This window comes from Plectropomus leopardus, chromosome 12 (assembly GCF_026936395.1).
Source record: "Plectropomus leopardus strain MGB_pleo_1.0 chromosome 12, ASM2693639v1, whole genome shotgun sequence".
NCBI lineage: Eukaryota > Metazoa > Chordata > Actinopteri > Perciformes > Serranidae > Plectropomus > Plectropomus leopardus.
This window is the reverse complement of record NC_142187.1, coordinates 8,759,775-8,786,663: the sequence shown is the minus strand read 5'-3', so window position 1 is coordinate 8,786,663 and position 26,889 is coordinate 8,759,775. Positions and strand designations below refer to the sequence as shown.

Here is a 26,889-nt window from a genome sequence, read left to right as displayed (position 1 = left end):
AATCTAATAGAAACAAGTGAGATTGGTGATGTGTTGCAACTTTCTGCTTATGTTTGTAACACACTCATCAACTACTGCCCCACAATTATTTTTTATATATGTTTTTTGGTATTTGTGTTCAAGCACGGATAAATGCAGTACAACTGAAAGGTCAAAACACTGTCAGCTAGCTTGGACCTCTACAAAGTTAAAGTTCCACTGAGCACTATCTTGACAGAACAGTCACTTGGAATCAAAAGACTATAATGTGCTGGATGAAAGAAAATAGAGACAAAGAGATGAGCTGAAATGAGAACAGGAAGCTTGCATGGCTTCATATTCCACCATGCTTGTGTTTATCAAACCTTAGAAGTGAAGTTTCTCTGTCCAGCCACCGTTAATGAACCTTATTTAATAGAATAATGAAATTAGGCATGGCAGGGGGGAAGCGAGAAGCTGTCCGGTGTGTGTGTGTGTGTGGTCTGACAGCTGTGGATAATCTCATTTGCTAAGCGTAATTAATGGCAAGCAGTTTCATTTACTTGTAATGTGGACTGTCTTTTTCTCAAGGGCAAAGAAATATGGAAACTTTTTGGAATCATTTCTCTATCAACCCCCTCGCTATCAGTAATGATATTTGTAATAGTAGATGTTTGGTTTATTATTTTCTCATCATTTAATAAGATTTTCTTGACCTTTCTTACTTATTACATCATTTATCAAACTTTTGTTAAAGTAGTCTGTGTAACATCTGTTAAAATGGTAAAGTTTTTAAATTTAAAAGAGATTTTAAAAAGGACTTACTATGCTAATTTTCAGGTTCATGGTTTTACTTTGAGTTTTTTTTTTTACGAGCAGCCCTGTCTTCTTTATGTATATATAAAATAAATGTGATGTTGCAAATACGTTTTAACATATCTGGCAAATCACAAAAATTTTAATAATGAATGCATCAGCAAAATGTTCACTAACAATGTATTTCAGAAATCAAAACTGACAAAAAAGGCTGTCTAACAATACAGTATCCGCTCATAGTGTGAACAGCTTTTTTATCTTTATTACCTTTTTTTATTCTCATGATATCACAATCTTTTCCATTTGGTCCTTGAGTATAAGGTCACATTCTTATTGGTTCATTTTCCAACTACTCGGTTGGGATCTACACCATGTGGAGATGTGATACAGCTGGCGGTTACCAAATCATTTTGCATTATTGTCTGTCCTTTCCCTGACAGTTCCCACAATCAGCAGATTCATTTTAACAGAACAGCTTTTAAGTCATGCTCCAATCACATACCTATTGTTTGTGCACCCCAGTTTGAGACCGACACACTCAAGTGATCTGGGCTGTTTCGTCTACACATTGACAACTTGACAACCAGATCTTCCAAAGGTGTTAGTTGCACTTGTGAGAGGGGCCCTTGTTGTCCAGTACTGTTATATACCCCATAGTTAAATCTGTGAGGGCTCAGATATTTTCCAGAAGCTTGACTGAATTGGGATCTAGGGACACCTTCTGATCGAGCATTTGTTTGAAGGGCCACTGCCATCGGGGAGTGCCATTGCCATGTGGGGTTTACTTGGTCTTGGTAATGGTCTTTGGGTGGGTGGTACATGTCAAATGGCATCTACATGTATGCCAGGACCCAAGGTTTTCCAGCAGAATATTGCAATGTAATGAGATGATTAATGTGATTCTCTTCACCTGTAAGTGATTTTAATGTTGTGGCTGATCGGTATACAAGTCCAAATGAGGCAAAGACAAGGTTTGTTTGAACCATACAAAACACATTTGGTGAGACAGCCAAGGATTAAAAATTCAAGATACGTGAGGATGTAGAAACAAAAACAGCTGTGATGGCCGAGTGGTTAAGGCGTTGGACTTGAAATCCAATGGGGTATCCCCGCGCAGGTTCAAACCCTGCTCACAGCGATGACTGACTTTAATAGCATTATTTCTACATAGATAGACCCCTGAATACAATACAAAGGTTGCTTGTACTTGCAGTATAAATTCTACAATTAAGACCAATCAAGACCAATTGCTCAAATGCACTTGGAGGAGAGAGGAGCCAAGGAGGGAGGAGGCTCTCAGAGGAGAGGGAAGTAAGGATACACGAGGGCAGGCTTCACGGATGTCTTTTACCGACCGACACACCCCCATGACCAGATATCAGTTAACGATTGCATGGACAGTGGCATTGTGGTTAGCACTGTTGCCCCCTGTTCGAACCCGGGTTGGAACGGGGTTCAGTCCAATTTGCATGTTCTCCCCTTGTCTGCGTGGGTCACTAAGAACAAGCATAAATGACCACAAAGGACACTGTAAGCCGATCACTAAAACCACTTGCCGAGTTTGTCTGTGATGCATTTGTGCACATACTGTATCTTTTGAGGTGTGAATGCTTATTCATCCTGACCCAGCCTGACAAGGACTACATCATCAATGCAGGACACGGTGGTTGTTTTGCTGATAACTTGGCCATCTTGCAAAGAGTTGTATGAAGTGCTGCATGACCGTCCATTATTTTGTCCTATGGAAGAGGACATGTTGAATTCTGCTGACAGTGATATCTTCACGTATACCCAGAGAGCAGCTAGCGTGGGTTGTCTCCTTGGTCTCTGGCTTCCTCCTACAGTCCAAAGACATGCAGGTCAGGTTAACTGGTGACTCTAAATTGTCCTTAGGTGTGACTGTGTGCGCGAAAGGTTGTCTGTCTGTACGTGTCGGCGAGTCTGTTGACCTGTCCAGGGTGTACCCCGCCTTCCGCCCGATGACAGCTGGAAGTGACTCCAGCTCCCCCGCGACCCTTTCGAGGTCAAGCAATTATGGAAAATGAATGAATGAATAAAATAATTTGCAGTGTTAAAAAGACAGCACTAAGACACGAGGAAGAGACGCAAGTAAGGGAGATGCGAAGATGTGGATAAGGAAATGGGATGTACCCAAGGACATATGATCCAGGACCTGCCCTTACCAGATGCACATATAGGGTACAGCTGCACATCATGTAATGTTGTGGCTCATTGGTATACAGGTGGATATGGGGGGAACACAGGGAAAGTTACAGGTATACCCAGCTGTGATGGCCGAGTGGTTAAGGCGTTGGACTTGAAATCCAATGGGGTTTCCCCGCGCAGGTTCAAACCCTGCTCACAGCGTGACTTAACTTTGCTGCTTAATTTCTGTATAGACTGACTCATCTGTCAATTGGTCCCTGTCAGTTGATCACACCACAAAAAGTGTTTAGAAAAGACTCAAGCCATCTAACTGTTCTCAAAATTCCCCGTAATGTGTTTACTCACAGTGTAAATCAGGAGCTTGTGTCCTTTCTTCAATACTTCCCTATGAGAAGCAGGTATGTGTGGCTACCTGTGGCTGAAAAAGCACTGCACCCAGTGTCTCTTTTCAGAGTGCTCCACCTTTTTTACAAGCAGCTGCTTCTGGTTGAAAATCTCTGAACTTTTTAAAAAGGCACTGGTGATGTCACTGCCACTAGCTAGACAGAGAAGCTTGTTTGTGAGAGCGGCTGGCGGACACTGGATGTTGCTGGTGTGTGATATGCTTTTATCATTGTACAGTTGTTAGCTTGTTGTTACCTGTGTAGTCAGCCCTCTGTTGACATAGTGTCACATTAGCTTACAAGCTAATACTAATGTCAAGATATTGTTGTCATAGAAAAATTTAAAAAATAATTTAAAAAAAATCCTTTAAAAAAGTGCTGGGAGCATTTTTCTCTTAAATGCTGGGATGAAGCATTCCCCAGCTCCCTGACACAGCTTTTCTGCTAAAGAAAAAATGCTACGTGGATATAATCAGCCAATACATATCAGGCAAGAAAACTGAAAGTGCAACAAAAACACAAAGAGGCCTGTCCTCTGCAGATGCAGGTGTAGGGTCACACATAATTTAATGTTGTGACTGATCACTATACAGGTCCAAATGGGGCAGGCACAGGATGAATTTGAACATAGCCAAAAAGGTTTGGCTAGAAAGTAAAAATCTGAGAAAACTCACAATGAAATGGAAACCTACATAGCTGTGATGGCCGAGAGGTTAAGGCGTTGGACTTGAAATCCAATGGGGATTCCCCGCGCAGGTTCAAACCCTGCTCACAGCGTAGTCAAATCATAACACAACTTTCTTTCTATGTTGGTTGACCCCTGTTTACCAAATGATGGTTGCTTGCCACAGTCAAAACACGTCAGAATGCAGAACAAAAACTTTTCTGGAAATGCTAAAGGCATCAATCTGGTCTACAAATTCCCCATATTGTGTGTCCTTACAGTGTAAACCTTGATTCTATGGTCAGGCAGGAAAACTAATAGTGCAACAAATACAAAGACATCTGTTTCAGGGCCTGCCCTCCACTGATGCAGGTATAGAGTACGATCACACAGCTGATCAGTACTCTATACTGATCAGTATACAGGTCCAAATGGGGCAAACACAGGATTTGTCTGGACGAAACCAAAGAGGTTAACCTTGAAATCAAGTGAGTAAATCTTCAAGAAACATGAAAATAAGGAAGGAAAAACAGCTGTGATGGCCGAGTGGTTAAGGCGTTGGACTCGAAATCCAATGGGGTTTCCCCGCGCAGGTTCAAACCCTGCTCACAGCGTTGTCTACCTTTGATAGCTTTCAATATATAGTAACACCACTGTACAATTGCATTACAATGGTTAGTTTCAAAAAAATGCAAAAGGTGCCATTGTCAGCTGTGTTAATGCTGGGTGGTGCATGTCAAGCAGCATCCACAATGCCTGCACCTGAATGTAAGGTCCCAATGTTTCCCAGGATATTGCATTGTAACTACACCAGAGAACCTGATCAATGTTATTTTCTTCACCTGCAAGTGATTTCAATGTGGTGGCTGATAGAGATACAGGTCCCACTGGGGGAAAGACAGGAGAATTACAGAAGGAAAAATAGCTGTGATGGCCGAGTGGTTAAGGCGTTGGACTCGAAATCCAATGGGGTTTCCCCGCGCAGGTTCAAACCCTGCTCACAGCGAGTGAAATATTGAGTGATCACTCCTGCAGCTCTCAGTTTCTTTGATGATTGAGTGGTTAAGGTGTTGGACTCAGAAATCAATGGGGTTTCCTCATGCAGATTCAAACTGTACTCACAGTGATAGTTGCCTTGAACAGCGATGTTTCTGTGAAGACTGAGCATTGTTTAGTACAGGTACTTTGCTTACTAATGTTATACTTTGTTTTAAGCATACTGAATTCCTAATACTACAAAAAACCCGAGTCTTTAGTGGAAAAAAAACAAGGAAAGATGGAAATGTTTTTTAAAAATGTAATATTGTTACAAAATTTTAAATGTGTTATTATAAATACAGTTTTACTCTATCTTTTTTTCTTTCCCCCCTAAGACATTTTCCTTGACTTTTTAAAAAATAATGTTCTAAATCAAAATTTCTTGCAATTTGTGGGATATGTCTGACCAAGTTGCTCACTGCCTTTTTCCTACGTTTTTGGAAGAAATCACACAAATTTGCTCAGGGTTCGAAGGTTTAATTACTTGTGAAAGGTGTCTGAAAGCAGCACAAGAAAAGTGATATTGCTCCAAGTTTCAAAGGGTTAAGGCTGTAATTTCAGTGGCACTTTTATTAGAGTTGCATATCTGGAAACCAGGACACATTGTGATTCAAGTCCATTGGAAAAACTTTGTCTGAGATTCCAAGACTGTCACCTATTACCTTTAAGAAATTTAGCCGCAAGCTGGTTTTCTTTCTTCACAAAATTTTTGGGAATCATAAAATAAACAATTAAATAAAATAAATAATAAATTGCACATTACTGTACTTGAGGCAAAGATTCAGGGTTTTTTTTTCATTTTCAGTTTTTACACACAGAAATAAATACAGAGCAGCCCTTCTCCCTAGTAATGTTACTATTTTGATCTTCATTCCTAGTTCTGCATTAATCTGTCAGTTTTGCACTGCTGATGGGGCATCTCAAGCTGGCAGGAATAAAAGTTTGTTAATTTATTTGTATATCTGTGGCACTGGCAACAAGGAAACTCAGCTACAGGGAATAAAAAGTTCATGTAAACAGCTTAACCTAAATCTGACCTCAACCAGAGTTGAGACAACAATAGATTCAGAGTCAAGATCTCCTCAGTTGCTTCAGGCAGAACAGAGGTTTGTCTTGGAAAAGTGGAGGAGTATACTGAGAATTCCCACTGACACTCAGGACGGTAATTACAACTATGCCTCGGCGTTAACTGTCTCTATTATTTCAAGACATTCTAACTTCAAAACGTTTCCAAATGTATCTGATTTTTAAAACATTACATTCAAACACATTTGCAAGTATGCGTCATCTGCCTACTGCTTGTACATTTTTTAATTGTCTAATTGTTGCTTGAGTGTTGTGATTTAACTTCAGATCTCTATCAAATGTCCTGTTTTTTGCACAGTGAGTACGGACCCACAAAGCCTTTCTCAGTCTAAATTCAGTGCAGCAAGTAAATCAAATCACACTCAAGCAAATAAGCTAAACGTCTGCTTTCAAATCAACAGAATGATTATCATTATTTGGAAATGAGTGATGAACTCATTGCCTGAAACATATGGCAATGTGCAATGAAACTGCAATGAGAGATAATAACAATGACAGCAGTAATCTATGGCAGGTTGTTGACTGTTGCCGATGACCTCTTTCAACTTTTAATGCCCTCTCCTGCTGCTTTCCTATCACTTTCTAGGTTTGAAAGATTGGATTTCAGTCGTCTCTAATTGTGGATTGAATGTTTCAGTTTCTTCTTTATATTTACATCAGCTATTCAAGTTCTGGGTAAGGATACCGTGCCATTTAAAAGTTTGATTGGAGCCAGTCAGATTCCTGAGAACAACCTGATATGCTTAAATGGTCCTTCATGATTTTAGATAGCAGAAAATAATTTTTACAAATAGATTTTATTTTCTATGAAGGGTTTATGTGAACATCGAGAACAAAATGCTGTAAAATGGTTCAACCAGACTGACCACTGAAAGGGCAGAACGAGACAAAGATCCCTCTGAGCAACAGTTAGTATTAGAATAGAAGAAATCACCAGTCAGCAGTAAAAGATACTGGAAGCTTGGCATGAAAATGTGTGCCAATTCAAGACCATGTTCCTGTTTCAGTGTCAAGTGCACAATAATGTCTATAACAAGCTGGAATTAACAGGGAACATGTTTCTTTAGAAGACATTCTTTAAACTTCACAATAGGTTAGAAGTTTAATTGACGGTTGGTGCTATTGGAATTGGATCTGGAAATTTCAGCTGACATAGGTGCAGATTTCAATGGGGGAAGCAGGGGGCATGTCCCCCTCAGTATTTAGAGTATGTGCCTTTGTTGCCCCCCAATAAAACATGAAAGTAGCAAAGGACTTTTATTTTGATCAGATTAAAGACACCATAAATTGATGCAGAAAAGGCACAAATTGGTGCATACAAACTCACCAGAATGCAGGAAATTGAGTGCTTGTTACTGGAACATGATGCAACTTAAAAGTCCAACAACTGAACCGCTGTGTCTGCAGTGCAATGAAGGACTTAGTGTCTTATTCAGTTTCTATATTTTTGGGTATATCTGTTTCCAGTTAAGATGGAAAGAAGAAACAAAAAAGAGGGACAATTATTAAATATGTAACTTTTTTTTAGCATATTCAGCCCCAGTGGAGATCAAAGCTTAAACCCTAGCAGTGTCAGCAGTAGTTCCTTTCACACTGATACGCAGAGGAAATGGGACCCCTAACCCTTGCAGAGTTAGTATTGCACTTTACCCACCAAGCATCCCTGCAATTAAGTTAAATGGGTACACAAACCATATTGCTAATGTTTTCATGAAGCCAGAGCCCCATAGAAGTGTGGAGATTGCAGAATCCATCAGTGAAATTGCACACTGACATGCCCCACTAAGTTTGACTGCACGATGGAGCTCACTTATCCAAAATGCATCCAATATACAGATATGTCCAAACGCATGACGTGTCATCAGAAAATCACTGACAGGCCCATCACAGACAGCAGCTGTTTGTTCCATGTTGGAGAATCATAATCCGCACTGAAAGCGGGACAATCAAATGTTTTCTCCGACTGAGTTTTACAGCCAACAAATGACAGTTTGTTAAATTTAGACTGAAAAGCCAGCAGAAGGGGATTTTACAGCCAAATGGCTGCAATAACTGAAAAGCCAGCAATAACTTCTTCCTGTCATCTGTACACAGAGAAAAATCCTTATAACAAAGTCATTTCATTATGGTCATGTGCTCAATAGACTTTGTCCAGTAATTCCTAACAAGGGCAGAGAAGTTTAGTTTTCTGTAACAATGTGACAATTGTAATTTTGTTTTCCATTCCATCAGGTCAGCATGTTTTTAAAGTAAGCAGCAGCACTTCAATGACTTTATTTCAGTGTGAATGATAGATGTTAAGCTTAGCATTTTGCTTCCTGAGTCTTTCTGTTGTGAAAAGCTTTAGGCCCCAGTCAGGCTGGCATTTTCAAAGCTAACTTATTAAGAATGTAATGGAGTCAGGAAGGGTTAGCCTAGTTTAGCATAAAAAGTGGAAACAGGGGGAAACAGCTTGCCTGGTGCTGTACAAAAATACAAAAATATTTAACCCTACACCATTCATCTAAGCACATTTCTTTAAAATGTTGAACTATTCCTTTTCGATAATTTGAACAGAAGTTTTCTTAAATAAAAGTGAAATAACTTCACAGTAACTTAAGATTTTTCCACTTGTACAGAAACATATGAGTCTTAGGCTCAATACAAGATGAAGTTATTGGGTTTACCTTGATTATTTCTGTTAAACTGCATCCAGAAAGAACTTGGTGATACTATGCAACTTCTGGTATTCTTATAATAAATAATTTAATAGTTCCCCTCAAGTTGGAGAATCAATTTCTCACTGGCTGCCCTCACTTGTTAGTGACAAGACTTGCAGCTGTTAATAATCCACAGTAAATCATATGTACACATTAAGGCAGTTAAACATGTTAATACATCTTTTCTCTCTGTTTCAGTATTACTCAGTTTTCATTATATCTTAAAACCCTGGAATTGTGTTTTCTCTTGTTCTGAAAAGGCAAGCCAATGTGTAAGTGCCTTGAATCTGCATTCTTTCTAATGACCAGCAGGGGGCGACTCTACTGGTTGCATAAAGAAGTATGATTGTATTAAGTCTTTGAGAAAATGACACTCCTAACTTCATTTATTACCTCAGTACAGTGTTGTAGCCAAGTCACCGAAGAAAAGCCTAAGTCGAGTCACCATTGCCTCAGTCAGAGTACCAAGTCCTAGTCATCATCATGCACACTCAAAGAGCTGGATTTAACTAGAACTGCCCTTATTAGTTTTCCTTAGCTCAAACCATGACTACTCATGGCATCTTTATAATATTAATTTCACTGTTTAAAAAGTAAGTATAGTAGTAATGTAGTAATGCATTTTTGGTCCATTTGGTCAACTGTTTGAGTTCCAGGGCTGAGAAACAATGTTCTAAATAATGCAGTTAACACCATAATCCATGCCAGAAATAAAACAACAACATGATAATATACCTTTTTCACAGCAGACATTTTGACATTTCAACAGTCACAGGTAAAACTGATATCAGGTACAACTGATATCATAAATAATATAAATGATGATTGATTTCTAAGTCCAACACCTTAACCACTCAATCAAAGAAACTGAGAGCTGCAGGAGTGATCACTCAGTATTTCACTGGCTGTGAGCAGGGTTTGGACCTGCGCGGGGAAACCCCATTGGATTTCGAGTCCAACGCCTTAACCACTCAGCATACATTAAGTGCTCCAGTAAGATATTCAAGTGAGCCATCATGCACAATGCTAGTATATACCCTAAGTGGAATGCAGCCATCATTAATGTTGAAAAAAATACCTGTGCTTTCCCTATATTGACATGTCCAAATGTCTGCCATGAACAGAATATATGAACCGACATGAAGCAGCCCCCCTGTTAATGACAGTAATGGCGTGTAATGGCAAGAGTGTAATGATGCTGAATGTGAGACAGTAACTTGTAACACCACTCGACTATTGAACTTACAACACCAACACAATATAACGTTAATCAATTATCCCACAGTGAGGTCTAACAGCCTTCCTTCCAGAAAGTCCGATACCAAGAATGCACATGGCGAGTTAAATGCCATCCTGCATGTTAAGTAGCCATGTGTTTACTTGCTGTCTGGGCTAAACCAGTCATTTCAGAGGCTAATGTTAGCCTTAGCTGGCGAGCTAACGAAAGCATTTCACTTACTTTTCTGGGTGCAACCGTGACAGGTGTCTGTTAAAGTTTGACATCTTATTCTTCTCCTCAGTTGTACGTTTGCAAATGAAACATTTAAAATGTGCTATTTTCAGAACTGGGTTAAAAAAAAAAACCGCGAAGGCGAAAGTTCCCGGCGCATCTTTTGAGAGCAGACTGCATAGCCTAGAGCCGCGGGCGCGCGCGACGTGAACTCGCACCGCAAGTGGAGGAGAACACATGCCCTGCCACCGCAACAAACCTACTGTTACACAATTAATATATATTAATATCTTATGGCGATTTTCATTACATAAAGAGGTCGTCTCCAACTTCTACATCATGAACGCTCCAGTCCGAATCTGCGTCATATGCTGCCTTCACGTGCTTAACGGAAATATCGGACCTCCCAGCGCTGCAGTGATAATTACGACAAAGATGCGTTCATGTTCTCTGGTCAGAAAAGAAACAACAAACATGGACTCGAGAAGTAAAACGGTTGGGGGTTTTTTTGCGGTTAATGTAAGCAAGGAGCACAGAGTTCCTAGTATGTGCATCAGGTATGTAGCTGACCTTTTAATTTTTTTCATAGGCGTAAATAACATTAGAATTAGCTAATATTTACTTAGCTAGCTTAATGTTGCTAATGCGTTCAGGACTCCAGTACATCACTGCCTCAGTAATTGTTTTCCTAATGAGTGTTTTGTCTTAATCTGTAGCGTCTTCTTGATGTTCATTTTGTTAAGCATGGTCCCATTAAGAGTAAAATAGACAATAAAGCATAATAAATACTTTATTGTTTGGCCACCTCTGCTTTACAAATTGCTACCTCAGTGGTGTCATATCAGGTCTACCCAGATATGGTCACATGGCCAGAATACCAAACATGGGGCTCAAAAGGGTAGTCCACAAACTAATGAATGACGTCACAGTAGCTGCATCAACTTTGTAATATATTTTCATTTTTTGATTTTTTTCATTTAGAAACTGTTGTATTACTTTACTATACAATGTAATGTTATCATGTTTTACACAAAATAAATATGTGCTTAAGTGGCCTGCAGAGGTCTCTTCTAACACAACCTAAGAACGTTTCACAAAGACAGTGAAAATGTGGGTGACTTGATGCAGATGAACCCTCGATGCAACAGATAAACTTTCAACTTTGATGAATTACTGTTAAATGAAGAGAAATCGCAACAGTCATACAGAATGAGTTTTCCTCCTGCTGTGTGTTCAGAGAGCTTCACTGTAAACAGGGACGTCAGCCATTTGTGAAAAAGATGCCACCTTCTGTTCAGACAGCTGGCATTGAAATACAGCTCATTGTTGGATACAGTGGAAGCATTAGCAAAGTGCATTCTGGTCCTAAAATAGTGGGATTTGAGCAGTAATGATTTTTCAAAGAGGACGTTCTTTCGCTCTAGCACTGATGTACAAAAAAGGCCAATGGGCCATTAATGAAAGTAGAATAGGCTTAGCGCACATTGAATAACCATTTGAGTTAATACAAAAGCCATCACGGAGTAATCTGCAGCATTTACTGGGGATTAGCATGTGGAGAACAATGCCAGTTTAATCCTAAAAGACTGACCTGTTGCCTAGACCACTGTAATTATGATTACCATAGCTCGCATCACGATGAGACATTTCATTTACATGATAGAGAATAAACAGAGGCTGAATGTACAGTATTTTTAGATTGATGAGACTTTTGTAGCACCAGCTGAGCTGCTGAATTACTTGGTTGGTCTTTTTTGAAGTAAGAGTTTGTGAGATGAGCATATATAAATGAATACTGACACTATTGGAACTTTTTTTTTCATGGCCCTCAGACGATCACTGTTACATCACTGATTTGAATATCAGGTAAACACAGGATTTTATCATTTATCTCCGGAAGCAAAGAACACATTTGTCAACTTTCTGCAGAACTTTCTGTTAATACAAGTTGCTTTGTTTATATATTCAGTCCACAGCTGACTATTGGCATACTGTTGTTTTGTAGTTCGTCCAAGAAATTGTGCCAATACATTCATGTTCCCTTCAGGTTCGATTCCAATAACTTTTAAAAATATATATATTTTTAAGCAAACTGTCTGAGTGTACTCTAAAACAATCATCAGTTCAAAGATTTGTTTATGATCAAATATCTGCAAAACAAATGGCATTTCCATCAGCCTCAGATGTACTTTGTATTAAGCTTAGCAAAATATAGCATGCTAACATATTACCAGCTTAACATCAGCATGTTAGCATTTAGCTTAAAGGACTACTGGTCCTAATTACAGCATCTCCGAGCTGCTAGTGTGGCTGAGTTTAGTTTTTTTTTTTTAATCAATGATCAAAGGATAACAAAGGGCATGTTGGTTACATGTAGCTGATAAATGATCCATCTTCAATACAATGCATCTCCAAGTTGTATATAAATGCATTAGATTTGACTTGAGTTGAGTTTGACTGCAATGAATAACATTACTACGAGTTGCAGTTTTATGCAGAGAGGAGTTTTGATTCTGTCGCAGATCTTAGTTCAGCCTCAGTGGCCACAGTAAAAGACAGGCTAAACCCTGTTTTCCCCAAAACAAGAGAGCAAACCCAAGAGCCAATAAAGAGCTTCTTCTTATTTTATTTTATTTTTTTTTTAATATTTTTTTTCCCTACAGGGATTTAGTCTGAACAACAACAAACACCATAAAGTATAATAAAGTAACTATCAACACACTTATAAACTTGTATAGATTTGTAATTCATTTGGGATACACACACACGAAATAGGATCTGTAGTTTGGTGACATGTAGTTCTTCCAGATTGCACTTATTGCTTCGAAAAACGCGTCAGTTCATTAATGTAATGTTATTCTATCATAGCAAATATCAAAGCAAAACTGCAAGTCTACATAAGACTATCACTCTAGAATTCAAAAAGCATGCCATTAAGTGCAAAAATCAAATATCTTCAGACATGAAAGAGACAAGGAACCTGAAGAGAATAGTTTTAAAGATGCCATAAGAGACTGAAATAAATCAGACATAACAGAACCATTGTAAACCAACCACTACACTAAGATGAATAATCGGATTTTATCACAGTGACAATAGTACAACTTCTCCAAACATGCCTGCTGCACTAACCTTTGCCTTTACACCTCCTCCTCCTCTTCCTCTTGGATTTTCCCTCCATATCACGGTCTGACCTCTCCATGTTTCTGCTTCAGTTCCCATTCACCGGTGCCATTCAGGAGATTCCTTCTTCTTTCAATTTTTTCAGTAGTTTGTCCACTGCTGTTTCTTGTCTAAGGCAAAAATGCACAGGGAGGATTGAGGGTGCAGCTCTGCAGCAGGAAGCCCTGAACAGTGACTGACTTCTCTCCCCCCATCTGCCGGCTTTAGGAGGCAGGCGGCTGTTCACACTGTGACATCATGAGGAGAGGAAGAGCTTTGGTTCATGCTGTGATTCAGCATCCTTGATTCAAAGTCACTGAGATTTTAGTCATGCCATGGCTCTATGGATGGTGATGTCGGTCTGGCAGTTGGTAGATCTGCCACTTTGGTCCAGACTGAAATATCTCACTGTGTGATGGTCTTTATAAATTTGGTACCATTATTCATGGTCATCAGAGGATGAACCCTACCCTTATTCTCCAACAATTCTTATAGTGTCACCCTGAGGTTCAAATTTGTGGGGTCTTTTGTGAAATCTGTCCAAAAAAAGGTATGGACTAATGGATTTCCAATTTAGAATCATGGCATTTATCTCCAGTAGAGTAATTCAGATCATTTTATGTTAGCAAACTTTAAAACCACACTTTAAAATACTTTGTTCGGAGTTAAGGTCCTGCATTGAAAATGTTACATTAGTAAAAGGTATTTTCAATATAATCAGGAAAATGCAACGTTAAAAGTTAAAGTACTCAGTGATGTCTGTTTTGTCCAACAAGAGTTCAAACCTTAAAATTACTTCTATTATTATTATTTTAAAAAAAAGTCATTTAAATGAAAATCAGCAACTTGTCAATCTGAAACTATTCAATAATTTTCTGTTAATAGACTAAGTGAAAAATTGACCATTTGTTTCAGCTATACTGTACTTGTATAAACTGTTGTTTAATTTAATATATGACATAACTTCATATTTCATAAGCTCTTCATATGTTTAGTCTGCAGACATTTTAGTTTGTGAAGTAACTAAAAATAAATGTAGTGGATTAAAAAGTACAATATTTCCGTCTAAAATGTAGTGAAGTAGAAATACAACGTGGTATCAAAAAAGGGCTGAAGTTAAAGTACAAATAGCTCAAATGTGTACTGAAGTATTTTATTGTGTGAATTCACAACTGTGAGCAAAGGAACAAAATTCATAGCTATTATTAAAATGAGATGCCTGGATCTTACAACACTAATAAAAAAAATATTATTCAGGCAAATTCAGCACTGGCTGTACATACTGTTAATCTATGTCCTACATGCAGCAGTTATAAATACTGCACGTCAGCAGTATTATGCTACTTATGCACATTTGTACATGTATTAAACATTACAGCAGTGAAATGTAGGTTAGAAAGGTGCTCCAGCTGTGTTGTTTCTGCAGCGGCAGGAGACACACTGAGTTTCTGTAGTCATGCGACACTTTTATCTCCTTTGTCTCTGCTGCTTGGACTGCAGGCTGCAAAATGAACAACGAGGAGGGTTTAAAATGTAATAAATAAAAATAAGAAGTAAAATTAAATGCAATACAATTTTTATATCCCATCAGAATTTGATTTTAAATTGCAGTCAAGATCCCAAAGTTTCCAACAACACTTATTATATCAAGCATAACTTTGGGAAACTGTGTATAAAAATATGCAGAAGACATGTAGAATATTTGATAGAGTCTAGGTTTAAATACTTAATTCCATGTATGCATCATGTAGCATCACTGAAGAGCTGTAACAGATCATATAGTGTTTGTTAAGCTGTCAGCATTATGGTAAGATCATTTCAACAACCTTATGGGGAAAACTGGATTTTTGTCGGTGAGAACATTAATAGCAACCATAATAATCATAACAATAATAACAAAGAAAGATCTCCTGCTCCAATTCAGACTATCCACCTCACAATTTGCATTATAAAGCCAACTTTGCATAATCTTCCCCACTTCACCTTTACGTCTATTACCAGCAGCTGTTAAAGCCCTGCCAATCACCGTCCTCAAACTGATAATCTGACTGTGTTACATCCAAGCTAAGAACCAAATCGTCCCCTCTGTTTTGCTCCCCAACATCATTTTATTGTTGCTATCATCACATTTCATCTCCTCGCCCCTCCTCTCTGGCCTTTGCTATGTTTTGATCCTCTTGGTTTTGCAGGTTTCCAGTGACTGACTCCCTCTTCAGAGGATTAGCAAGATGCTGTACCTCTTTGTTTATCTCCAGCTGAAGGTGGCGTGCTGCTGAGCCTCTGGGATCCACATTACTTGTACTAGTTCACCTCACTGACTCCTAAAGCTCCACTGCTGCGTTGTGCGTACAGTTATCCACAGTTTCTTATCATGTGCCGTGACTTTGCTTGTCATGTGTTGTAAGTAAATCTTAGCAGGAGGGATAAACTCTACTCTCCCCTCTTTGATTTGACTTTTCCCTTTGGAGCATTATTCTTTTATGTTGATGGAGAAGTGTGAGGGATTTCATCTGGCTGCATTGTAAAGTAACTAAAATAAAACTTTTAGCCATGCTGATATATTTCTGCATGCTCTGACATTTATAGTTAACAGAAGATGTTGGTATATGTGATTTATTTTTTTTAACTTTGTGCAGAGTGAGGCTAGTTGTTTTCCCCATTCTCAGTTGTTATGTTAAGCTAATATGCACCCTGTAGCTACATATTTAGCACACAGACATGTGCAAAGAAAGAAGTTTTCAGATCTTTAGGAAAAAGTAGCAATATTACAGTGTAGAAATACTCTTACAAGTAAAAGTTTAGCATTCACAGTCTTACTCAAAGGTCACCTGTGTTGGATTTAGGGGGATATATTGGCAGAAACAGAATATAATATAATAAGTATGTTTTCTTGCTTTTTTCAGTGTTTCTGTTGGTGTAAATAACTGGGTCCAGAAGAGGAAGAGATCTCTAAATAATTTAGGTCCCAGTGAAAACCATCTGAACATCTGATTTTTTTAAGTTATTAGAGAAAAAAGGGTGAGAGCACATAAGCAGGTGATGGGACAGCAGCCTGTCCCCAACATGCCGAACAGCGTAGTAGAAACACTGATTTTTGATGTGAAATTGCTTTATTCATCATTCTTTCTGTTTTAAATGACCAGGTCTGTTTCGGAGAGAAGGAGACACCTCTGCAAATAATTAGGCTCACAGTAAAACCCATCTGAATGTCTGGATCAGGAATAAGGTAAGCACACACTAAGCTATTAGACAAAATAAGTGAAAACAGACTGACAAATCTGCTAGATTTAAATCCATGCCTTAATAAACTGGGCTGCTCTAATAGCAAATTAAGGATCTCAAACAATACTAAATAAATGTGATCTTTAATACTTAAAATTAAACAGAATAATATTTAGTTAATTATAATAGATTTGTTTAGTGTATAGCACGGATTCAGGCTTTTGAGATAACACTCTGTGCTGGAGTCCCATAATCCACTTGCACTTCACCCCTGAGATAAAGTACAAAATTATTAGCATTAAAATAATAATGGCCTGTTTCAGAATTATATATTGGATTATGATTAGTGATGCATTAAAGTCCACATCATATTAACGTTGCTGGTAAAATGTGAAGCCAATTTGGAATAATGTATACCGTGCTGTGGAGTTAAAACTATAATAATGCATCATCATTTATTAAATAATTTATCACTTGTATCTGCAAAGTTACTAAAGTTGTCAGAAAAATGTACTGAAGCAGAATTATAAAGCAGCATTAAATGGAAATACACAAGTAAAGTGCAAGTACGTCAAAGTTTTATCTCAGTACAGTAGGCAAAGTGAGTAAATATACTTAGTTACAGTCCACCACTGGACACAAAACAAGCAAAAAAAAAAACAAAAAAAAAACCCCATGGCCATAATTTGTTATTCTGCTATTTACTGAATTTATTTACATGTCATACTTTTATCAGAAGTGGATCTGTCTTTTACAACACCATAAGAGGCTTTACTCTTAAGGCCAGATAAGACCAGCGTCTAACTCACGGTTTGTAGTTTCTTCATTTTTAAAAAAGTATAATTATATTTGTCATAAAGTTTTAAAGCTCCCTGGAACTCTGAAATAAAGAAAGGACAAAAAAAATCCTGAAAACATCAACATATAGGACAAGATTCGATGCCACCCATGCAGCGTCCTGATGTATTCATCCATGTGATCAAATAACAACTTGTCCATCATCTCCTGCTTTTTCCAGACATCTAAGCTGTTAAGGTGAGACAAAGTACATGCAAGACTTTAGCATCATGCAGACACAACAGAGAGGCTATTACTGCGTCTGATGAAAAACAGATAGATTGTACTGTATTTCAGCCTGTGGCTAAGATCCCACAGGGCAGGCAGAATGAACTGCTCTCCAAAATGAGCTCAACATCCCAGCAAATAGGACACAGCAGCTCCCTTGTGCACCCCTCAGGCCAAACATTATACTGTACATTAGATTCATTTCACTGTTCCTCTGTAAAGAGCTGCAGCCCGCAGGCACGCTCTCTCCATCCTCTGCAGTCAGATTTGGCTACATGTGCAGGCTAAATAAGGCGATATTGTTGAGTCATCTGGACATTTGTGTCATATTACAGAATTAGCATTTTTATTTGTTTCTGTCAGTCTCTTCATCTCTGTCTTCTTCTTAGTCCACACTTGATTTTCTTGTTTTTGTGTTGCTCTCTACAAATCAATTTGTTTCATGATTTATTTCATTTTAAAACAACCATCTGTTAATATATTATCTTTCAAGTCATTCTGATGGTGTATGTTTTTTCTTAGTAGCATAATTAGAGTATCTCAGTGAAAAGTTTACGCAGTGTTTCTTGCATCTGATGCAGTGTATTGATTTTGCTTCTGTGTCTTTTTTGTACAACCTCTGAGAGCAGAGGTTAAACACTTACAGAGTATCTAGGGTCTGGGAATCAGCTCCAGTGAAAAAAAGTGGCTTTGCTTACTGGTGGGAAGCTAGTGAGGGATCATCTACTTCTACTGATTCGGGGCCCCCTGCACATAAGTGTACATTTCAGGGGGGGCACAGGGGGCATGTTCCCCTTAATATTTAGTGCATTTGTTCACTCCAATAGAAATGTGCAGAGGACTTAAATTTTGACAGAATTTTAGACATTTCTGCTTTAAATGGATTCAGTAATGGCACAAATAGGTGCATGGAAGTTCACCAGTGTCCTGTGTTTTTAGACCCACCGACCACCCTGGCCATCGTGACCACCTCCTAGCCTCATGACCCCAGTGTGGTACATAAATGTAGCAATTCCTTCACACTTAAAACATGTCATAATATAATCCAAGGAGGCAATTATGTTTGTCATCTCAATGTAATTAGGTAAAGAAACAAGTGATATATACAGTAAACATCACTTTTAGGACACAGGGTTAGGTAAACATTATACCCCAACCTACAGCACTGCTGTATCTGTGAATTGTATTCAGACTTTTCACACTTCTTTTCTTGATGCCCTTCTTTCTCTATCTTTTCCATGTTTTTTTCCCTTTTCTTCCTTACAGTCTGCTTTCAGCCACCTTGTCATCCTCTGTGTGTGTGTGTGTGTGTGTGTGTGTGTGTGTGTGTGTGCATGTGCGTGCACGTGTGGATGACGGGTGCGTTAGTTTTATTGTTTTTGAAAGCAACGCCGTGAAGTCAGCCACCCTGGTCACGCTTGAGTGAAGTGGCGGGGAGTTTCATTACGCTGTGAAATAACGATCACACCGTGATTAAGTTGATTAGATTTCATGAATATTTGAAAGGCGAACCAAATTGCTGATTAAATATTTACTGGTGGTTTCCTTCCTGACAGACTTTGAGATCATATCACATCTCCCAAATGACTGACTGTTACTGTACTGGAAAGTCTCTATGTCTTAGCGCTCATCTCCAATATCACATAACAGTAATTAACTGTTAATCAGGTTCATTATTGTCAGTTTTAATGGCATTTGGATAGCACTTTACACAGGATTGTATATTTATTGTGGATTATAAAGATATTAAAATGTGCACGAAGAAACACTAACAAATATTCTAGAAACAACTGTATCTAGCTGATATTTTATTAATGTTACAATAAAGCAATAAACATTTTTGGGAGAAGCGCTCGTATTCTTTACTTAAGGACAAGTGCCAAAACAACCAAAGATACTTCATTTTAAGCATAAGTCCTGCATTTAAAATCATTCTTAAAAGTATGAATCAGAAGATTCTTGCTCTGCAAATGTGTAGAGAGTGTTACACATACAACACATACAATACAGATCAAACAGTCTACATGCAGCATTTTATTGCAGCGGAATTAATTTTGACAGCTTTATGCGCAGGTGGGGTGTTTAGAATGAAGTTCACTTTTTAATCTTGGTTTCTTGTGGAACAATGGGTTATTTTACCTGAAAATTACTAAAAACAATAAGGGACTGTTTGTTATTTATGAGGGGGGTGGGAGAGGTGTTAAACAGGGTATGCATGGCAAACAAATTTTTAAGCGTTTGCAATGGGCTTCTATTTTGGCTGAGGTGAGTGAAGCAATACAGTTCAGAGTACCTGAAAATGAATTTTGGTGCAAAATGCGACAATAACATTTATTTATTCATTTACACAACAATGGCAAAGAATGGTTAAATGCTGTTATCCGTGACTGCTCTTTTTATATATAGGCTAATTTGTGTCATGATTCCTGTATTTCTAATTTTACCCTTAACAAATCCCTGAGAGCTGCATTACAGGAGACATGGAACACTGCTGGCTCCAAGTGGTAACAAGAGGTAAGTGCCTGTTGTTCATGAAAATTATGTAGACATTACTGATAAGCAAGCACCTGAATTTTTGCAGAAGCTTGTTGATGTTGCTCAGGTGTCATTTTCAACTCATGAGCCGATATTGCATACTGCCACCTTGCTTGTCTGGATATTTGATGGGATTGTCGGGGAATTTCAAATGTGCATGCAAAAATGGTCCAATATGACCTAATATTGCTTTTGTATACTATTTTTGATAATAGTTTTGTCATTCTCTGTTTAAACTTAGGTCCAAATTCACATTGATCTAGGCCTCCGCAAGTCATATACACACCTTTTTTTTAAAAAAAAATTGCAAAACAGGCCTTTGTAATTCCGACTTCCAGTTTCCCACCTCAAAAACCTCCTGCTTTATTTTACACTCATTGTCACCACGACATGTAACAGTTTCATGGCTTTTATTTGGACACATTTTTTCTATATATATTGACTTCAATGAGACATGACGTCTCGTAAGTTTTCAGAGCGAGGCTGTGGTGGTATGGATTTAGTGTTTTTTCATATTTTTCATGGATTTTTTTGCTGTGTTTTCTGCTTTTGTGTTTCTGTGTACTTTCAGAGGCGGGGCGTGGCTTCCTGGTGCTGGAGCTCTGCATGCACACCTGCTGATCATTCCACACTCATCAACTGCAGCTTAAAAACCCTGGTCTCTCCCCTCCATGCTGCCAGGTTGTTCATAGTAGTACTGTTGTATCATCTCCAGTGTTGGTTTCAGTGAATAGCCTTCTATTGTGATTCTCAAGTGTCTTTTTTTTTTGTTGTTTTGTGGTTCATGACAATTTGCTGTCTTCTCTATTTCCAGTGCCTCTCTCCTCTGAATTCCAGCACCTCAGCCACACACACCACCCAGCCTACAAACACCAAAGCTGTAAGCCACACGGTGCTCCAGCTTCAGCCACACCTCAACTGTTTCTACTTTAGCCTCTCACCACCAGCCTCAGCCTCACTTCAGTCTGCCTGCTTCATCCACATGCAAAAACTCTACAATAAACCCATTTTAACCCCATTTTTCCAAAAATAATTACTTACCTATTAAGATCAATTGAGGGAATTTGAAAATCTTGTCTTTGCTACATTTACTTAAGTAGAAGATCTAAAAATTTCTTCAGCTACTGAAAATAGTAAACTTTAGAGCTTATTTCTTAAGTAATCTAACCAATGGAGTTTTCTTCAGTTTAGTGGGTATATGACAGATGCAGAAGTAACGGTTATGTTCAGTTAAGAAAAATACAATGACGCACTTTACAGCTTAGCACACGAATCATTGAAATGCATACAGTGTCACACATACTGATCTGAGTGATGAACTCTTTTAATTTACACGCCATTTACGAAGTGACTCATGTCTTTAAAATATCGAAGGGAAAATAGTGAGTCAGACAGCCTGGTGGCATGTTCAGCTGGATTTAACAAGCAGTCACCCCCGTGCTTAGTCATTCAGCTGTTTGTGGGGGTCTATGTGGTGCAGGAGTGGGTAGGTCCTCTTCCCTGTTCACCAAAATGGATTCCTTAGCTTTGTGAGGGTCCTGTCTATAAATACCCCTGACAGAGTGACTGACAGCCACAGACAGCTGCAGCCACCAACCAACCAACCCGTGGAGACTAACCACAGCAATCTGAGCAGTCCTGTGCATGCTGACAGTCCTGCTGCATCGTGGGGAGTGAGTAGGGTGCCCACGAAACCCAACCAGGACAAGGAGACAGAACAAAATGGCTGCCATGACTATAGACCCGGTGCAGCAGCCTCGGATGTACCAACAGACTCTGCTTCAGGACGGACTTTGTGACCTCTTGGAGAATGACAAGTTCGTGGACTGTGTCCTTAAAATTCAGGACAAGAAGTTCCCCTGCCACCGCTTGGTTTTGGCAGCCAGCAGCCCCTTCTTCAAGGCCATGTTCCTGTCTGACCTGGAGGAAAGCAAGAAGCGTGAGATTGTCCTAAAAGATGTGGAACCGGGTGTTATGGGGATGATCCTGCGCTACTTATACACATCTGACATTAATCTGACAGAGCAGAACGTCCAGGATATCTTCATGGTTGCTAACATGTACCAGATCCCCTCCATCTTCTCTGTATGTGTGTCCTTCCTCCAAGAGAAGCTGGTGCTGGGAAACTGCTTGGCTATCTTCAGACTGGGACTGCTGCTGGATTGTCCCAGGCTTGTTCTGGCTGCTAGAGATTTTATCTGTGAACGCTACCAAATTGTTGTCAGGGACCAGGACTTCCTGCAGCTTGGCCCAAGCGAGCTGGGCATCATCATCACCTCAGACGCGCTTAACATCGGGCAGGAGGAGCTGGTGTTTGAATCCCTGATGGACTGGATCAAACATGATGAGAAAAAACGCCTTAAAGACCTGCCAGAGCTGTTGCACTGCGTCCGTTTCAGGCTCATACCACCGGATTACTTCAAAGAGAAAGTAGAGCGTCATCAGTACCTGCGGTTCAGCCAGGAGATCAAGAAGGATCTTGATCTAGTCAAGGATGCTTACAAAGGGCGTCTGCCAAAGCCCAAGAAGCCCAGCACTGATGGGGCAAAGGGTGGAGAGGGAAGTGAGGAGGAGGATGAGGAGGAAGGGTACTTGCCGGGTATACTCAACAACAACCCTCGCTTTGGGATGTTTGAGCTGGACCTGATACTTATGATCAGTGACACAGGGACTGTAGCCTATGACCCGGTTGGAAATGAATGCTTTGTGGCGTCAGAGTCTACTGAAATTCCCAAGAACCATTGCAGCCTGGTGACGGACCAGAACCAGGTGTTTGTTGTCGGAGGACTCATTTATAACGAGGAGGACAAAGATGAACCATTCAGCTCTTACTTCCTGCAGGTAGTGTGTGAGTAATGAAGACCATCAGTGGCTCTTTGTTACCTTAAAAACATGTTAACTTCCCCCTGATTTCTCTTCTGTGTGCTTCTCATTCCTCACATCTTGTTTTCATCACCAGTTTGACCCAGTAAGTTCAGAATGGTTAGGGATGCCCTCACAACCCAACCCTCGTTGCCTGTTTGGCCTGACAGAAGCTGAAAACTCCATCTTTGTCGTTGGAGGAAAGGAACTGAAGGACAGCGAGCACGCCCTGGACTCAGTCATCATCTATGATAGACAGTAAGTGAGGATACCAAATTTAATATGGAACTTCTCTGGGAATATATGCCACTGATCACTAATCAGGCCACTGTTTAGGACTTCGAATAATCAAAAATTCTCATTCACTGCATTAAAGAGTAAAATCATCACCCTTATAATCTCATATTGAAGACATGATATATGTTTCCATAGGTATAACTGATAAAAAATGCCATCTAAATGGAGTATTTCATTAGCATTCCATGAAAACCATGTACCTGTTTTAGCTTTGTGACAATTCATTCTTCAGCTAATGCATTGTTTTATTATGTCTGAAAGATGCAGATTTTTTTTTCAGATTTCAACTTGACCTTATGGTTTATCAAAAAAGTTTAAAAATCACCAAATCTGGAGATTTGTGGTTTTCTTTGGACTGCAATGTCACTTTTTGAATCCCTGCTCATCTCCATCATCTTTGTTTTTTTTGTTGTTTTTTTTAAAAAAAATCAGAATTATTCCCACATGAGTTCAGATTCACTGTTATCATCAATAGGGTCAATTCATGATGATGTTTCCTTGTTTCATACACAGGTCTTTCAAATGGGGAGAGTCTGACCCTCTGCCATATGCAGTGTATGGCCATGGAACCGTATCACACAAAGGTCTTGTCTACGTCATTGGAGGGAAGTCTGAAAGCAAGTATGTGGCACTCTTTAACTTCAGTGATATTTTATCATTTGTGGCTCCATAAACAAAAACTAGGTTACATGTGTACAGTTTTTGACAGTGCCATCACAGTGTAAACCAAAACCTTTTGGCATCATCATTTATTCTGTATTGCTTTATTACTCAACAGTCGGCCTATCACTTTGCATATCACAGAGTTTGACATGTAAGAACTAAACCAATCAGTTAGTATTTAAAGATATAGTCCTCGTAGTTTTTCTCATGGCATTTGTAAGAATCCACAGCATGTGAACAAAAACAAGCAATCAGAGCCAAAGAAAAGAGTTTCACACATGGCTCTCAATCATGTCAGTCACTGTAAACTGTGGTCAAACTAGGCAGCACTGATCAAATATGGATCAAGATTTTGTTAATGCATTGTGATTCACAATAGACAGATTATAATAAACAATGGTCAAAACTGAGACAGTTGAAGGCCAAGATATCCTGACTTTTAATCTCTAGTATGAGTCAAGGGCTAAAAAAAAGTGCTCAATTCTAAACTTCACATAATGCAAATCAACAGCATCCTTCACTACATTCTCCCTGCTGTCTAATGCTTGCTTCTTTTAAAGTCCACTGTAATGTAGACTTCCCTCTAAAACAAAAAAGTAATGATAACATTATCAGGGTACTTTTTCCACAGAATAAAAATGGAACATGTTTACAGGCTATGTGGTGCTCATTGTGACAAGTAAACTGAAGATTATGTATAAAGTCAGTAACACATTGTATTAAATGCTTCATGCAGGAAATGTATGAGGAGAGTGTGTGTCTACAACCCCACAAAGTTTGAGTGGAAGGACTTGGCTCCTCTGAAGACGGCCCGTTCTCTGTTTGGTGTCACTGTCCACAAAGACCAGATCTTTGTGGTGACAGGTGTCACAGACACAGGACTCACCAGCTCTGTGGAAGTCTACGACATTGCCACCAACACGTGAGAAACAGTTATTTTATTTTATTTTGTTTTATTTTATTTTATTATGACCCACTTTATCTCATTGTCATGAGGGGAAGCATCTGCCAATAGTAGTGAAATGACTCATCAAGCATGAATAGCAGATCAGTAGGTCATAAAATAACACTGCTGTAGGTGTCATACACTAATATAACATCATCACTTGATTTTGTGTGTGCGTTTGTGTATGTGTGTGGGTTATTGTCATGTTGTGCTCTAGGTGGTCTGAGTTCACAGAGTTCCCTCAGGAGCGCAGCTCTCTCAATCTGATTTCGATGGGAGGTTTCCTGTACGCAATTGGGGGCTTTGCCATGATGCCCAGTGAAACCAGTGAGGAGCCTGTCCCAACAGAGATGACTGATATCTGGAGGTGAGAGCCCTTTTTACCTGCTCAATACACATTACGAGTGATTAGAATGTAATTGCTGAAATAAAAAAGTGTTACTGAGAGATTTCTTCCTAGAATTTAACTTACCAGGTTCCCCTTGATTTGACCAATTACACGTTTTTTAAATGAACAAGATAAAATAGTCATCTTGTAGAGTTTTCCCTCAAAAAAAGCACTGGCTTAATGAATAACCTTCCAAGATAAGTCTGGTGATGCTTTATGTTTTTGTAATTGTTTAAAAATCATATCAAAAACCAAAACCCACAGTTAATTAATACTAACAAATATTACCAAAGTTGGCCAAAAGCTTTATATAGCTTATTCTTCTGTACCATAGAGCTCCAAAGAAGAAGCTCCTTTCCTTCATTCAGCACCAAATGTGTATTAATCCACAGCTGAAAACAGACCCCCAAAATACACTACTATCTCCTGTTTAAGTAATCCTTTCTTAAAACTACAGTGCCCATCTGTTTTGGGAATTAACTGAGTGTTTTTGGAAAGTACATTTTTGGTAGAAACAATGTTGACATTTAGAAAAATATAGAGTAACACCAAAACCTTGTAATATTTTATAACAATAGCCGCATTCCACTTTCAGGGTCCTGGTGTTGGGCATGTTGGCTCACACCACACTGGCATACCCAAATTGAATTAAACTATTGTTATTAATGTGCCTTTCCTGTCATGTCAAGTCAAAAATGTTGTTTATGTATAGGGACACACAATGACCTCATTGTGTGTCCCTATACATAAACAACGAGTTCATGAGGGTCTAAAAGAGAAAATAATGATATTAAAAAACTTCCAAAAAATGTATTTTCTGTCTATATACTATTATTATTAGAGTGTCACTCAAAAGTCCCCTTCATATTAAATAATTCTCTATGGATGATAAAGGGCATTGAAATGTAATGTTATTAGTCCGTGCTGTCTTGTATCGGGGCACTAAACATTAACATATTTATGTTTCCCACAGATATGACGAGTCGGACAAGTGCTGGAATGGGATTTTGCGAGAGATTAGCTACGCAGAGGGATCCACTATTCTTCCAGTGCGTCTCAACACTCTGCGCCTCAACAAGTTATAACTGCACTGAATTGCTGGTGGTGCCTTGAGGTTAATGGTGCAAATTAGTGTACTCATTATGGACATGGTCCAAAATTGTCCAAGGGTAGAGATTGTTTCAGGGTAGGAAATTAATTTGGCCTCTGAAGATGAAAAGTGTTGTGAGGTAAGCATCAGATTGTTTCACCTTATGTTTTACAGCAGGGGGAGACAGATACATGTTAAGTCAAAGTGAGGGTAGAGATGAATGACATGAGTTAGAATATCACACTACATTTATTTTATAAAAGGGAAAATGCTGATTTGTACATGGTTATTTTTTTGTTACATTATTTCATAAAGTTTCTTGAATACCTGTTTGCTTTTTTAAAGCAGAAATAAAAAAAAATAACGGTTGATTGTATTGCTGTAAGTGGCATAACTTAC

The 26,889-nt window shown here is 38.9% G+C and overlaps 2 protein-coding genes, 1 long non-coding RNA gene and 5 other non-coding genes across 10 annotated transcripts in view; 7 read left to right on the top strand and 1 right to left on the bottom strand.

Moving 5' to 3' along the window:
* LOC121951295 (inactive double-stranded RNA-specific editase B2-like) overlaps positions 1–13,531 on the bottom strand; it is a 33,494-nt gene extending 19,963 nt beyond the window's left edge. Inside the window, exon 1 of one of the 2 annotated variants that reach the window (XM_088085087.1) lies at positions 13,393–13,531. In XM_088085087.1, coding sequence (XP_087941213.1) covers positions 13,393–13,462 — 70 coding nt within the window. In that variant the 5' untranslated portion in view covers positions 13,463–13,531. Of the gene's footprint in view, positions 1–10,269; positions 10,522–13,392 lie in introns of those variants that run through there. The other variant, XM_088085088.1, reaches the window with a different exon arrangement.
* On the top strand, positions 1,831–1,912 carry trnas-uga (transfer RNA serine (anticodon UGA)). The gene has a single exon. It is a non-coding gene; the product is annotated as a tRNA-Ser (tRNA).
* Positions 3,060–3,141, top strand: trnas-uga (transfer RNA serine (anticodon UGA)). Its single transcript has one exon. It is a non-coding gene; the product is annotated as a tRNA-Ser (tRNA).
* On the top strand, positions 4,019–4,100 carry trnas-uga (transfer RNA serine (anticodon UGA)). The gene has a single exon. It is a non-coding gene; the product is annotated as a tRNA-Ser (tRNA).
* On the top strand, positions 4,520–4,601 carry trnas-cga (transfer RNA serine (anticodon CGA)). The gene has a single exon. It is a non-coding gene; the product is annotated as a tRNA-Ser (tRNA).
* Positions 4,912–4,993, top strand: trnas-cga (transfer RNA serine (anticodon CGA)). The gene has a single exon. It is a non-coding gene; the product is annotated as a tRNA-Ser (tRNA).
* A 259-nt stretch (positions 13,532–13,790) lies between the features above and the next one.
* Positions 13,791–21,595, top strand: LOC148188044 (uncharacterized). Of its 2 annotated transcripts, none has more exons than XR_015778100.1 (5): positions 13,791–15,764; positions 16,326–16,648; positions 20,172–20,223; positions 20,816–20,925; positions 21,059–21,595. It is a non-coding gene; the product is annotated as an uncharacterized LOC148188044 (long non-coding RNA). The 2 variants fall into 2 exon arrangements; XR_015778101.1 differs by having other exon boundaries at positions 15,640–15,764; positions 16,566–16,648.
* A 9-nt stretch (positions 21,596–21,604) lies between these two features.
* Positions 21,605–26,866, top strand: LOC121950916 (kelch-like protein 40a). The gene is made up of 6 exons (XM_042497036.2): positions 21,605–23,085; positions 23,204–23,364; positions 23,917–24,024; positions 24,803–24,988; positions 25,230–25,379; positions 26,374–26,866. The coding sequence occupies exons 1-6, from the start codon at positions 21,967–21,969 to the stop codon at positions 26,483–26,485; spliced, it is 1,836 nt and encodes a 611-aa protein (XP_042352970.1). The 5' UTR covers positions 21,605–21,966; the 3' UTR covers positions 26,486–26,866.
* The last annotated feature ends 23 nt before the right edge of the window (positions 26,867–26,889 follow it).

Bases quoted from the DNA above. Each gene is read 5' to 3' on its own strand.
- LOC121950916 (XM_042497036.2), top strand. From the start codon at position 21,967: ATGGCTGCCATGACTATAGACCCGGTGCAGCAGCCTCGGATGTACCAA. The intron at 23,086-23,203 runs GTAGTGTGTGAG...TTTCATCACCAG, and splicing joins TCAGCTCTTACTTCCTGCAG to TTTGACCCAGTAAGTTCAGA. The intron at 24,025-24,802 runs GTATGTGGCACT...TGCTTCATGCAG, and splicing joins GGAGGGAAGTCTGAAAGCAA to GAAATGTATGAGGAGAGTGT.